The sequence below is a fragment of the Myotis davidii genome, unplaced genomic scaffold (genome assembly GCF_000327345.1).
Source record: "Myotis davidii unplaced genomic scaffold, ASM32734v1 scaffold747, whole genome shotgun sequence".
NCBI lineage: Eukaryota > Metazoa > Chordata > Mammalia > Chiroptera > Vespertilionidae > Myotis > Myotis davidii.
Genome location: NW_006298695.1, coordinates 685132 through 700812, shown reverse-complemented (window position 1 = coordinate 700812; position 15681 = coordinate 685132). Strand labels below are relative to the sequence as shown.

General features: G+C 43.3%; 1 protein-coding gene across 8 annotated transcripts in view; it reads right to left on the bottom strand.

Annotated features, from left to right (window-relative positions):
* The window catches only part of LMBR1 (limb development membrane protein 1), a 114786-nt gene that overhangs the window by 81561 nt on the left and 17544 nt on the right, over positions 1-15681 (bottom strand). For 7 of the 8 annotated variants that reach the window (XM_015570940.1, XM_015570944.1, XM_015570941.1 and 4 more), the window contains exon 4: positions 3102-3205. In XM_015570940.1, coding sequence (XP_015426426.1) covers positions 3102-3205 — 104 coding nt within the window. Of the gene's footprint in view, positions 1-3101; positions 3206-5228; positions 5348-15681 lie in introns of those variants that run through there. The other variant, XM_015570946.1, reaches the window with a different exon arrangement.

Sequence of the window (15681 nt, the reverse complement as noted above, 5' to 3'; positions counted from 1 at the left end):
ATGCATGCAAGCATATAGGCCTAACCAATAGACGCGGACAACAGGGGGTTGGTGGCACGAGCGGGGGGTAGGGGGTAACGTGGGGATAAGGACACATATGTAATATCTTAATCAATAAAAAATATATTTAAAAAATTATTTAACTAATAACTAGACTTTTATAAAAAGCATAAAAGTAGGTACACCTATGAGACCAAATGTGAAACTATATTTAACACTGAGCTTTCCAGGTTGTTGTCTGCAGTGGGCAGATTCACACACGGCAGAGACAGAAAAAAGAGTTCTGCATGTGTAAGGCAAACACCGACAGTGACTATAGGGACTTGTGCCCCAGCGCTATGTGATGGGCCAGGCGGTGAGACATCTTCATATGCTGGTGCCACCACCACACGGGGTCTCACCTTCCTTTAGTGACTTAGATAAAACAGTAGATGCAAAAATCCTTTACAGAAGTCCTGTGCCCACTCCCTGCCACCTACCCATAAAATCCCAACAACCCGGCGGAGGACTCGGGCTGCTCAACCAGTCTCCGCACCAGGCATTCCCCTTCTCAGAGAAGCTCACGTACTGCTCATGCCTGGGATGCACTAGGCCAGCGGTTCTCAACCTGTGGGTCGCGACCCCTTTGGGGGTCGAACGACCCTTTCACAGGGGTCGTCTAAGATCATCGGAAAACACATATGCAATTACATATTGTTTTGTGATTAATCACTATGTTTTAATTATGTTCAATTTTTTTAAATATATATTTTATTGCCCTAACCGGTTTGACTCAGGGAGAGGGATAGAGAGTTAGAAACATCGATGAGAAAGAAACATCGATCAGCCACCTCCTGCACACCCCCTACTGGGGATGTGCCTGCAACCAAGGTACATGCCCATGACCAGAATCGAACCTGGGACCCTTCAGTCCACAGGCCAATACTCTATCCACTAAGCCAACAAACTGGTTAGGGCATGTTCAATTTTTAACAATGACAATACATCCTGCATATCAGATATTTACATTATGATTCATAACAGTAGCAAAATTACAGTTATGAAGTAGCAACGAAAATAATTTTTGGTTGGGGGTCACCACAACATGAGGATCTGTATTAAAGGGTCGCGGCATTGGGAAGGTTGAGAACCACTGCACTAGGCCAACACCTGCCTACTCCTCCTGCTCCGCCTACTCCTCCTGCTTTGCGGGCGGGTCCCAGCTCCAGAGCAGGCAGCCTCTGTACCTCCCGGGGCTCTCAGGGCTCGCGGAACCAGGACCTGCTCCTCTGCACCTCCGCAGCGGCTGCAGTCTACAGTCCACCACCCCGCAGGCTACTCACCTGCCTGACTTCCCTCGGCACCCTTCCAGTCAGGAGCCTGTCTTTCCATTTCTGTCCCTGGCAAGCTCCTGTAATAGCAGGATGATTACTACCTAGTACATGCTTAGTAAAACTGTCAGATAAATGAATATTCATCAAAGGCTCCCAAATTCTATGGAATTGGTTTCTCAAGCACCTCATTTCTTCTCGATGCTCATTCTTCCGGCCCTCCTGAATGCTGTAGTTTACAAGCCGTTCTAGACTACCAGGGATGGTCCAGGAGCACGCTCTGCTCCACTCCTTGCACCCACAGCACCTGCCCCGAGGCAACCCCCTACCGACCTCTGCCATTCATCTGGCCTCTCCTTCCCCAACCCACTGGCTTCTCCTCCCCATCCCACCGTCCTGGCCAGCTCCCACCTGATGGCCCTCACTGTGCTCCCGGCAGTGCTGGCTGCAAACAACACAAACACTTCAGAAGCTCAGCAGCAACCCCTGGGTTTAGTACTAATTCTGCACCTGCACATATGAGCTTTGTAGACAATTTAATATCACTGGGCCTCAGATGTCTCCTTACAAAAGGAGGGTTTGAATGAAATCCCTTTCAACAACACTTCCTATAATTTCTTCAAGAAATTACAACAAAGAGCTTTTTAAACTATGTAATTTTTCACATTATATAGATGACTTAGGTCATTTAAGCGCATCACAATAAAAAACAACTCCAATAAATAAAAGCCAGTGATGTCCGGCCAGTGTGGCTCAGCGACTAAGCGCTGACCTATGAACCAGGTCTGGAAACCAGAGAGGCGGGCCCACCGACACACTTTCACCTCACCCTCAGGGGCTCTCCTGGGCCCTCTGGTGAGCAGGCCCAAAACGTGCTGAACTTCAGGTGTACAACAGAGTCGTCAAACACTGGCTAAACAATCTCATTCCTAAGAGCCCACAAAAGGTGACGTGAAACAAAAAGTACACAGTTTACAATCTCCCAAGCCAACTTTATTTACATGACATTGCAGTACTATTCACCAAGGTACAGAGCACACTTGCCCCCATATGTTGCATGAATAGACTAAAAATGAAAAGGCATACTGTGCTACAAATAAACTGTAACACAAGCTCATTTTGTCAAGTTTAAAAGTCACCCAAAAAGTACTAGCTACTTAAACCTTTACATTATATTCCAAAAATTATAGCAAAGAGCTCCACAGACTATAAGTAAAAATGTCCCTTTCATATTAAAATACCATATTCAAGGATGGATGAAGTCCTTACCACTTAGAAAGTCTTGCGAAGTCTCCCATTGGTCCACTTCTACCTCCTACCCACTCCCAGGAGTAGCTGGCAGCACCTTGGGAATCTGATTGTCTCGTGGAGCATGTCTAATGCTCTAATAGGCTACAATCCTGAAAACACTGGACATGAAACAACTTACATCAAGATACATTCTAAGCTTCTAGAATTTTGTTCCCTGCTTTAAACCAAAGGAGAGGAGAGAGCCTAAGAGAGAGTAACAGCTACTGCGCTGGTGTCCCATTCCACACGGCACACTCCGCCAGGCAGCACACCCCCAGGAGCACTCAGAGGTCAAAGACGCCTGGTCCCTGTGGACTCACAGTCAGTTCATAAGCAATGTTACTAAGATTCTCTTAATAGTGACAGTAACAAGATGTTGTTATTGATTAAACTTATTACATTCCCGTCAAATGGCTGTTTCAGCCAACTTTTTATAGTTCAACATGAATGGTACTTACTTCTCCACGTAACTAATTTAATTCCAAAACACGGGCCACTCACCTTTTTCAGGCCAGCAAAACCTTCCGATTCCAGGAAGAAGAAGGCAAAGGGCATCAGGACAAACAAACAGAGGTTGGAGAAGAGAGAAGCGAGGTTCCACAGGCCTAGAGGGCAACACAGAGGACACCAGGTCAGGGACGGACACGGCACGCTCGCGGAGAGATGGCCACGCTAAACTGTGGCATTAGAGCGCTGTGCTTTCTAACAGTAAAATAAACATAAACTTGAAGAGAGTGGCCTAACAAATGGCCTAACCTTAGAAATCAGAAAGTAATTACCTATTTAAATTGTGTGCAACTTTGTCACATGTACCTACTGGTAAAAGCCAAGATAGGAATGAATTTTTCCTCACACCCTGAAATAAGGTCACTACAGATATGACATGTGCAGAGACCCACAGACATAGCTTCTTCAGACATATTGGCACCTGAATATTTACATTAGAGCCACTAGCATTTATTGAGCACTTAATAAATTCCAGATACTCTACTAAACATTTTACATGCATAATCTCATTTAATTTAAGCCTCATAAAAACCCTAAAAGTAATAATTAGCATTTATGGAGCCCTTATGTGCCAAGCACTATTCTAAGTGATTTACAGATATGATGCGAACTCATTTACTCGTCCCAGCAGCCGCCCAACACGACAGCGGTGGAGGCAGGTCACCAGACTGGCCGAGGTTCACAGCCAGCCTGTGGCTGCGCCAGCTCCTAGGATTTTTAAAAAACACCACACCACACCACAGACGTTTTAGTAAGCAATTCCAAGTGGGAAAGAGAAGCTTATATACCCTTTTCCCATTCTCACATATACCACACTCTTTTAGAAAACCCCTGTAAAAAGCAACTAAGAACAAATTTGGAAAAAAAAAGAACTTTAGGTGTGTCCTTGGGACAGAACTTGGCCCAACACCTCCTACTTTTTAAAAGTAAAAAACTGAGCCCCAGCTGGTGTGGCTCAGTGGATAGAGCATCGGCCTGCAGACTGAAGGGTCCTGGGTTTAATTCCGGTCAAGCTCACATGCCCAGGTTGCAGGCTCAATCCCTAGTAGGAGCCATTCAGGAGGCAGCTGATCAATGATTCTCTCTCATCATTGATGTTTCTCTCTCTCTCTCTCTTTCTCTCTCTCTCTCTCTCTCTCTCTCCCCCTGCCCCCCCTCAGTCTCCCTCTCCCGTCCCCTCTGAAATAAATCTATAACAATAAAAGCGTAACATGCTAATTAGACTGGACATCCTTCTGGATGTCCTTCTGGACGACCTTCTGGACCAAGCCTGGGCTATAAGGGCTGAGGCAGCCGCCGTGGCTACAAGGGCCAAGCCCCTTGTATGAATTCAATTTCCTGCATCGGGTCTCTGGTAATAAAATAAAATTTTAAAAAAGGTAAATTTAAAACTGATTTTCAAAATGATGGCTATAATCTTTATAAAATTTACAAAATCCAGAGTCAAAGACAAAAATTATACTATGATTAGAATTCCGTGCGTTTGAAGCGGGCGCCTGCTTTCTCCCCCCCGGATTTCCAAGGCGTGATGCCGGGCTCTGGGGACACGGCCACTAGAGAGCAGAACACAAACCTATGCGGTTACAGCTCTCAAACCAGGCACCAGGCACTGCACGTGAGCTCTCCGGGGACCAAGATGGTGGTTACAAATTAACATCCGTGAGTCCACCGGAACAGCGTGGGATACAAACAGAAAGAGCCAGTGCACCCTGTGGAGCTTCTAGAGCAGCTGTCGCCAGCAGGTGGCCCGCGAGGTCCGAAAGGCTGGCGACGGCTGATCTAGATAGAGAGACTGACCTTCTAGGGAAGGGGGCAGAATTTAGAAATTCAACTTACAGTTTCTTATTCAAAAATGTAGGCAAATTTAATGAAATTGACAACTTACTTAGCTTAGCAGGAACTAAAATGTTTCACAGATTTTGGAGGGAAACATCTTTCAGTGGAAAAACTTTAATTTGAACTTTTTAAAATAAAAATTGTTCTAAAGTACTTTTCTACTTTCCAGACTTTCAACACCTTCACTTTCAACACATGATCACCCAAAGGGGTTATCATCAGAGTCGATTGTTGTATTGCATTAATAACTGGAAGGGCTCACAGGACAGTGGCTCAATGCCCCACCTGGAGTGTCAGACACCTGGGTTCCAGCCCCATCAGCAGGTCCATGTGCCAGACCTACTGAGGCGCAGGTTCTTCCCTATAAAGCGAGGCGAGGACCCAGCCTACAGGTGGTGTTGAGAACTAAGTGAAACAACGCACGCAGGACAATCAGCACACCTGGCACACACAAAAGCACTGCATGACTTTCTGCTTCTGTAACAGCCACAGCCCCAGAGGTGCTAACAGGCGGGATGGCTTCCCTACTCCCTTCCTGCCAGGAGTATCAGCTCTTGCTTTTTGTCACCAGCAGTCTGCACATGTCCAACAATAATCTCTCCCCTCCCCCAAGAGATGCTGGGGATGGGCACCATCTACACACATGTGCCTAAGGGCTGATGGGCCTCAATCAGAGCTGTGCCCTCCAGGTCAAGTTCACAAACTTCAGTGGTCTTTGGCCTCTACTTTGCTCAACAGCACTTGACCTCCCTCCATAGGGTTTCCAAGTAAGTTACTTCCAGTGCGATTGAAACTTCGTGGCCACACTCAAGGGGCCAAAGAGCTGCATGTGGCTCGTGAGCCGCAGTTTGCCGACCACTGATCTAGACGATTCATAACACATTATATTCTTTTGGTGGAGAACCGTGACTGTTGTATGTTGCTTTGGTTAGGTCTGGTGGAAAACAGAGAAACTGCGGTTTTCAATCATTTGTGCTGAAGAGATAAAAGTTTGTGTATTCTATTTCCTGTTAAGTCCCTAGCATCTCAGGCATGTTCTGGATGCTTTGGGCACCACACCAAACGCTTCCTGATAAGGTAAGCCCTCTAGCGTACAGATGGCCTTCCAGCTCAGAAACACGCCTTTGCCCACAGTGGGAAACGGCAGCCACTCTTCCCAAGTGCTGCCCCATTTTAGCAATAGCAGCACCCATTCCCACACCCTCATCTTCTTCACAGGTGCCTACACGCTACAGCGCAGCTCCCCAGAGCCAGGCTCCCAGCGGGGCGGCACCGTGCCGCCCCCACCCCAACCCCTCTTCGGCGCTGGCTCCAGGGCCAGGATCCCATCCTGCATGGCAGAACACGCATGACATTCTGTAGCACCAATGTTAACCAGGAAACACCCTCAGTGAAAGCTCACAGGCCAACTAAGGAAGTAGATTGAGAATAATTCTCCATTGTCAATGCACAATGAAGGGAATCACAACACAGATAAAAATTAAAAATATTCATTTTAACCAATTCACCGAGTGATAACTGACATAAACTGCATACTGAAGGTGTAAAATTTCATCAGTTCTGACCTAAGGACTCACTAGTGACAGCACCACCGTAATCAAGATAATGAGCACACACCCATTTCCTCCACCCACTTTATAATCACAGCGCCCAACACTCCCAGCCCTCCTCCCGGCAGCCACCACATCCGCACGAAGTTCACAAAGACAGCACATTTAGAATTTTATATTCACAGTGTGTGTAATATAGTCTTGTCTGGCTTCTGTCGCCTCGCACAGCTTCCGGAGCTTTTCCAACACTGTGACATGGATCAGTCGTTGGCCCCTCCATCCGAATCCGTGGAATCCAGCTCTCACACTGCACCATTCACCTGCAACTCTCCCTGGTCATTGCCAATGTGTGGCGCTTACCACGAAAGCCGCTGCAGACTCTTTGTCCAGGCCTCTATATGGACATATGCTTTCATTTCTTTGGGGTAAATATGTGAGCAGAAGGTGGCTGGATTGTATAGCAGGTGGATGTTTAACATTTCAAAAAACTGCTGAAGTTTTCCAAACTGGTTATATAATTTTACATTCCCAGCAGCAGAGTTCAAATTTCACTTGCATTTTGCCAAAACATGGTGTGAGCAGTCTCCTTGGTCTCTGCCCATTCCAGTGAGGGTACAGTGGCAGCTCATTATTGTGTCGACTGGCATCTCCCTAATAAGTAAGCTGTGGGCATCTCTTCATAAACTTGCTTGCCACATGCTTATGGTCTTTGGTGACGTCTCTTCGAATCTGCTGCCCACTGTTCCCTGGGTTGTCTGTTCACCTGTCCGAGTGTGGCAATTTCTTTATCTGCTCTGAACACAAGTCCTGGGCCAGGGAAGTGAGCCACGGGCATTTTCTGCCAGACTGTGCATTGTCTTCCTATCCTCTTAACAGTATCTTTCAAAGAACAAAATTTCTTCATCTTTATAAAGTCCAGTTTATCAATTCTCTTTTTTGCTTTAAAAGGTACCATATTTTTCCATGTATAAGACACCCCTTGCATTAGATGCCCCCCACTTTTCCAACCCAAAATTAAGAAATCAGTATTTTAAACATTTTTCTGGTTTTCCTCTTAAGGCCTTCTTCCTTTTTGGCATCTTAAGGAGCTGTTCTTCCTGTTTTCTCCATGGTCTGATCATACACTCAGTGGGAGGACCAAACTGTCTCTCTGCAGCTCTATGGCCATGCTCTTTGCACAGCTGATCACATTCAGTTTAAATTCTGCAGAGTAAGACAGTCGCTTACCGGTATTTATCTTTTTATTTCTGACATCTTTATGGGCTCAGAACGCTCAGGTCCCTGTTGCACTCTCCACCTCCAATTACAGCATCAGCTGACATCAGTAACAATAAGGCTCATGATTGGACGAGGCCTGTTTGACAAGGTATGGGCAGCTGTGCACCCTCATGACTCCCTCCTCAGCTGAATTCCGTGTATAAGATGCCCCTTGATTTTCAGTCTAACAATTTCAGAAAAAAATAGTGTCTTATACATGGAAAAATACAGTAATTTCCACCCCAAAAAAACTATGGCCTGGTCCAGTGCCACAGGCTTCCTCCTAAGGCTCCCTACATGGACTCCAGCTTTAGGATTTACATTCAGGTCTATAATCCTCTTGAGCTGCATTTTGTAGATGATCCGGTATGGATTGAAGTTCATCATTTTTGTGCATGATTATCCAGTTGTTCTGACACCATTTGTGGCAAATACCCCTTTTCCACCAAATCAGCTTGCACCTTTGTTGAAAGTGAATTGACAATGTATGTGTGGATACTTTCCTGGACTCTATATTCAACTGAGCCCAGCTATTTGTCTATCTTTATGCTGATACCACATGGTCTCAATTACTGCGGCTTTAAAAGTCTTTGAGTCAAGTACTAATACCTCCAGTTGTTCTGTCAATTCTAAGTTCTTTGAATTCCCTTATGAATCTTAGATCAGCTTGTCAATTTCTACAAAAAAAGGTCTGCTGAGATTTTGAGTAGGATTGCGTTGAATCCACAGATCAATCTGGGGAGGACAGGCATTGGAAGTGTACTCTCCTCTAACCCATGAACACAGTTTCTCTCTCCATTTAGTGTGGTGCTCTTCAATATTTCTCAGTGGTGTTCACAGTTTATAGCATGCAGTCCACACACCCCTAAGCTATTTCGTATTTTTTATGCCATTGTACTTAACTGGCATTGGTTTTTAAGTCAACTTCCAATTTTTCATTGCTAGCATACATAAATGCAATTGAGTTTTGTATACAAATCTTGTATCCTGCAACCTTGCAAAATTCAATTATTGGTCCTAATAGCTTTTTAAAAATAAATCCCATCAGAATTTCTATATAGACAATCATATCAACTGTTAATAGTTTTCCTTTTTCCTTTCTAGCCTGAATGTTCTTTACTTTTTAAAACTCACCAAAATGATGTTGGGTAGTAGTGGTGAGAGGGACATCCTCGCTCTGATCTCAGGGGAAAAGCATTCAGTCTTTCACTATTAAGTATGATGTTATCTGTAAGGTTTTCCTAGATGCTCTTTATTAGAATGAGGAAATCCCCTTTCATGCCCAGTTGGCTGAGAGATTTTATCAGGAATGAACACTGAATTTTGTCAGATTTTTCTACATAAACAGTGATGAGCATATGTCTTCTTTAGTATGTGAATATGATAAATTACATTCAGTGATTTTTTCAGAAGTTATGATCTAGTCTCCTTTTTAAATATTGTTATATTTGACTTGCTATTATTTTGTTTAGAATTTAGGAATCTATGTTCCTAAGGGATATTGGTCTATAGTTTTCATGTAATGTCTGTCTGGTTTTGGCATCAGGGTAATACTGGCCTCAATGAGTTAGGAAGTGTCCCCTCATTTTCTTTTTCTCTTTTTTTATCTTTATTATTGAAAGTAATACAGGTGTACCCTTATTTTCCCCATTGACCCCTTCTAGCCCGACCTCTCCCCCCACTCCAGGCCTTCACCACACTATTGACTATATCCAGGGGTTATGCATATATGCATATAAGATCTTTGGTTAATTTCAATTTCCTGAAAATGTCTGTGTGGAACTGGTATTATTTCTTCCTTAAATATTTGGTAGGGCTGTCAGTGAAGCCCTCTTGTCCCAGAGTTTTATTTATGAGAATGTTTGTAGCATTTCCACAATGTCTGAAAGGGATTCAGTTATTCTGCCATTCAAGGAATTTTTTCATTTCTCTAAACTGTTGGATTTGCTGGAATAACAATGTTAATAATACGCACTAATAGCTGTAGGGTGTGTAGTGATGTCACCCTCTCTTGTTCCTGATACTGATCACTGGCGTTTTCTCTTTTATTATTTTTGCTTTTCAATGATATTGATCTATGTTCTACATTTTCTGTTTTCTATTTCACTGATTTCTCCTCTCATCTTTTTTAATATCCCATCTTCTTCCTTTGGGATTCACTTGCTCTCCTTTTTCTAGTTTCTTAAGGTGGAAACTGTAGGAATTTGGGCCGTTTTCTTTTCTAAAACATGCATTTCAGTGCTGTAAACATTTTGAAATGATTTCTTTCCATTTTCATTCAGTTAAAGTACTTTTGAAATTTCCTTTTTTACTTCTTCTTTGACCTATGCCCTATTGGGAAGTATGATAATTAGTTACCAAAGACTTGAGGCACTTTCCAGATACGTTCTGTCACTGATATCCATTTGATCTCAGCATTGTCAGAGAACATATCTTGTATGACTTAAATCCTTCTAAAGTATGGAGACGTATTTATGCCATTGGGTGTGGCTGTCTTAATAAATGTTCCCAGTGTACTTGAAAAGAATGTGTTCTACTACTGTTGGGCAGAAAGTGCTACTAAATGTAAATTAGGTCAAGCTGGTTAAGAATGTTATTCAAGTCTTCTATTTCCTTAAGTTTTCCTTTCTACTTGTTCTATTATTGAAAAGGGGATATAGATATATCTGAATATAGGTGTGATGTTGACTGTTAACTCTTTCATTTCTATAAGCTTTACTTCACATATTTAATATTAGGTAGATAAATGTTTATTATATTCTTTTGATGAATGAACCCCTTCACCATTATGAAATTATCTTCTTTATTCCTTACTCTTTTCTGCTAATAATATACCTACTCTGGCTTTCTTTTTGCTAGCAGTAGGATGGTAAACCTTTTCCTCCTTTGTTGTTAACCTATTTGTCTTTCTAGTTCAAATGGTTTCTCGTAAGCAGCATCTACTTGTGTCTTCCTTATTTATTCAATCTGACCATCTCTGCCTTCTAACTGGGGTGTTCGGACTACTGCTGTGGTCAGGTTCAAGGCTATCAGCTTGCCCTGTTTTCTATTCATCCACTGTTCTGTCTTCCCTTCTCTTTCCTTTTCTGTGCTCCTTTGTATTAGCTCTTTGCGATGACTCCACTTTGTTTCCTGTATTTGCTCACCGACTGTACCTCCTCGCTGAACTGTTTCAGGGGCTGGGGGTTATCGTGCACACCTCTAACTCCACACACTGCGCCTCCCGTAGTATCACTTCGTGGGCAGCACAGAACCTATACCAGTGTGTTCCCACTTCCTTCTTCCCGCCTCTGTACTGCTGTGGTACTTGTACATGTTATACAACTCACAATACACTGTTCCTATTTTTTATTTCAACAGTCAATCTTCTTTTTTAAAAAAATATTTTATTGATTTTATACAGAGAGGAAGAGAGAGGGATAGGGAGTGAGAAACAGCGATCAGCTGCCTCCTGCACACTCCCCACTGGGGATGTGCCCGCAACCAAGGCACATGCCCTTGACTGGAATCGAACCCGGGACCCTTCAGTCCGCAGGCCGACGCTCTATCCACTGAGCCAAACCGGTCAGGGCCAATCTTCTTTTAATAAGACAAATGACAAAGGAAAACTTCTATGTTCACCAACAAACGGCATGCTGGTGCAGGGCAGCGACTCCCCTCTCCTCCCTCTGTGCTACTGGCAGCACTGCTTTTGGAGTAGAGTTTGCTGGTGATGAATCTCTAGCTTCTGTATTTCTGACACTGCCTTATTTTGCCTTTGTCTTGGAAAAACATTCTCACTGCATTTAGGTTGGCAGGGTTAGGATGGACTGGCTTTTTTTCCCCAAGAAAAATGCCAATTCTTGTCCTTACTCCTCTGCACTTATATGTCCTTTTCTCTGCTTCCAGGTTCTCTTCGTCACTGGTGCTGGCCAACTTCATGGCCTGGCATAGTTTCTTGCACACAGATTTTCTGGCATAGAGGGCTGGCTGAGCTTCTTGGACCAGTGGGCTTATAGGTTTCACCTATCTGACAATTTCCTGCTGCTAATTTTTCAAAACTGTTTCTGAATGCTCTTATGTCACTGGAGCCCTGGTCAGCTTCTCCTGTCAGTTTTCGTCTAGGTGTTTCTCTTTCCCACAGTTTCCTATGGTTATATTTCTGTATTTGTTCAAATTTGTGTGCACAAGTACACCCACACCTTAACACACCAAAACCTTTTTAAAACACATCCCACGTCCATAAAACATTTAATGTGGGTCTGTACTGTGTACTATATGTCCTACAACAGAACAACCTTCCCCGTCCTGACGGCATTGTCTGTCTGTCTGTCTGTCTGTCTGTCTGTCTAACCAGCTGGTTTGCAGCTGTCGTAGGCCCTGCCTCCTCCTGTATAAAACACGCTGGACCCTAAGTCACTGGGCTCTCATGAAGAACACAGAGAAATAACGCACCACCAAGTTAAACACTTTCAGCGTCTCAGCCCGCCCTGTCTCAACACAGCGAGTGGCCAAAACACTGAAAAACTCTAATGCCTACCAGCATTTAGATCAAGGCAAGAAAGTGATGCCAGTTACATCTAAAATTAGCTCCCAACCCTTTCCCTAAAGAAGTGTTATCATTAATTACACCAAAAAAAGTATACAATAAAAACCTGTGCACATGACATTAACAAATATAAAAACAATGACAAAAACTGGCATAGAAAATAAAATGCAAAGAAAGACACCAAACTATTAGCAATGTGAACATAGTAAAATTATCAATGATTTTTTTTCTTCCTGCTCTTCTACATATTGTTTTCTTTAAGGCACATAAAGACCCTTAAAAACCATGAAACATATATTTAAACCCAGTTGTGAAACTCAAAATTCTCCATGTCCCTATGTCACAGGGCAGAGGGCAGCGAGCTGACTGGAACTGGGCATGCCGGGGGCCCGCGGCACACCGCCCACCAATTCCCCGGTCTCCCCGGTGCACGGCTCGAATCCGGCCTGAGTGAGGTCGCATGTTAGCACATGGCAGGGAGCTCCAACGACTGCTCCCAACAAGGTGCAACCAAGAATGCAAACCCTTGACTGCTTAGAGTCCACGCTACTCTATACCGAGGGGGCGGGGGGGGCGCGCGGGAGATTTCATTTAGTTTTTGCAATTTGAAATAATCAACTGTCATGCATAGCACAAAAGGAGGTTTCTTATTGTTAGTGATCTATAAATATACAGGCATCCAGAATTTATCTTTCTGATCATACATTCTGCTTTCATGCCATGAAAACTACAAATTCAAATTCTTCTCTTGAAGTCAAAAGTTAAGATATAAAACTCGGCCTGGGGCAAAAGCTCACACAGCAGTAAAAGCACCTCCTCTGAGCGGCCAGCACATGGAAAACAAGGCAGTTATGAACAGTGACCCAAAGATATCTGCTCCTGTGGATGTTAACAAGCAGAGTGTCCGCTGGGCCAGGGAGAAAGACCATCGATGAGTACAGTCTGAACACCAACTGGTTTAGCCTGTCAGGAAATCGGGTGCCTTCTTTTACCTGTGGAACTTTAAATATACATTCTATAGAATTTAAATGTTATTTCCCGCCCCCGCCCCGCCCCCCGCCATCTGTTCTTTCTCCAGAGACTCAACATGACTGCTGGCTCTCGGAAGGGATATAATCTAGATCAAGGATGTCAAACTCGCAGCCTAGGCATTCGGCTGACCAGCTTGCGAGTTTGACATGCTTGATCTAGACCAGTGATGGTGAACCTTTTGAGCTCGGCATGTCAGCATTTTGAAAAACCCTAACTTAACTCTGGTGTCGTGTCACATATAGAGCTTTTTTGATATTTGCAACCACAGTAAAACAAAGATTTATATTTTTGATATTTATTTTATATTATTTAAACGCCATTTAACAAAGAAAAATCAACCAAAAAAATGAGTTCGCGTGTCACCTCTGACACACGTGTCATAGGTTCGCCATTACTGATCTAGACCCTCCCTGTGCCGTCCAGCCCACATCTGAACGCACTGGTCAGTGATCATACATACACAGTAGTCCATGCATGGTTACGGAGCGAGAAACTCCTACCACCCACTGACCTCGCAGCCATCATAACGTCGCAACGCGTCATATTACCCTCCGCCAGTTGTATCCCAATGCAGCATACAATCACGTACAGTGCATAGTACTTGGTAATAATAAACGACTACGGTACTACTTCATGTATTTTCTATACTTTTAATGTTATTTTTGGATGCACTATTTCGACATTTAAATAAAGTCTACTGTACAACAGTAGCTGTGTTAAGCCTGCGGTAGCCTCATACATCTCATGTTTATCTGATCATGTCTCCTGATGGCATCATTTCTCTCAGGCCTGCTCCAATCTCGCATTGTTTGCACAGTGATGGGCTGCACAGGCTGACAGCCAGGAGCACTGTGCTGTGCCATGTGCAGTAGGCTGTACCGTCTAGGTTTGTGCAGAGGCCCGCTATGATGTTCACACAACAACAAAACCGCCTAATGACGCATTTTTCAGAACATATCCCAGCCGTTAAGCTGTGCATGACTGCATTTATTTTTGTAAGAAATATTCACTTAACATTATGAATTTGAGAGTTGATGGTTTCATCCTACTTAATCATCCACATAAAAAGCTTTTTTTCAAAGTCCAAATAATTAAATGCAACAAGTTTATTAACAAGAGTAAATAAATGTGAATGTTTTAGACTTAACTTATGCTAATTTAATTATCAATTTCGCAAAATATAGAAAGCTAAAGTTACTGTGAAAACATCTAATATACAGAAAAATAATAGGTCTATCAAACATTCCCAAGTAGTAATTATATTCTTAACAACTATCTAAAACTTAGTAAGTTCCCAGCATCTTACAAACATACATCAGACATACACACGTAATGTTCCTAAGAATAGCCTATAATTTGATAAAGCATTCCTAAATTAAAAATTAGGGCTAATAAACACAACATGCTACCACTGCCTTTATTTTATTACATGTCAGCTTATAAGATAAAAAGAAATATAAGTCAAATTTCACCACTTCACAAAGTTAAAATTACATGCTCCAATACAGTAGTAGAATCTTAAAAATTCAGAATCCTTTAGTTTGTCTAAGTCAGTATCAATGACAACCTTTTTGAAAGACAGCCAATGCCTATCCCTGAAAGAAGTGTCTGAATTTAAACACAGATTATTTAATAATCCCCAAATACTGAGTTTAAAGCCAAACTAAGCCACATCTGACAGAATGCCAGATCACCACAGGACGTGTTAACTTCTAGCTCCATCTGCTGGAGTAACAGAATAGTACAACACTGTGAGGCACATAAGCTCCCACCTTCATCACATGGGAAACTCAACAAATTTAAACAAGAAAATGAATCCAAGTTCAAGCATTGTCAATAATTTCCAAAATGACAAAACTAAGTTAAAACCAATATTTCAGTGGAATTGACTGTCAAAAAGGGACTAAGATAATTTTTAAAATTCTACCAAGAAAGCATAGATTTTAAAAGACAAGTTTATGTTTGAAGAGTCAGTATTATGAGAACTTCAAAACTAGAATAGCTTCTATTTATTTGCGTAGAAAACAACAAATAAGGAACAATTTTAGCAATGATCTGTGAAATTTTTTGTATTAATACTAGGGGCCCAGTGCACGAATTCATGCACCTTGAAAGGGACTGTGGCTGCAGGCTGCAGTGGGCACAGAGGCAGGTCTTGGCCCATCCTCTGTGCCCACACCTGGCCCCCAGTCTTCTGTCTGCTGGCAGCCCCGCTCCCACTGCTGCCGCTCCCACACACTGATGGCGCTGGCCCTGCTTGCACCTGCTGACTGCATGGAGATTGGGGCCGCTGCACCTTCAGCGAGTGCGAGCAGGGCTGGTACTGTCAGAGCATGGGAGTGGCGGCAGGGGGGGCGGGGGCACTGGCAGG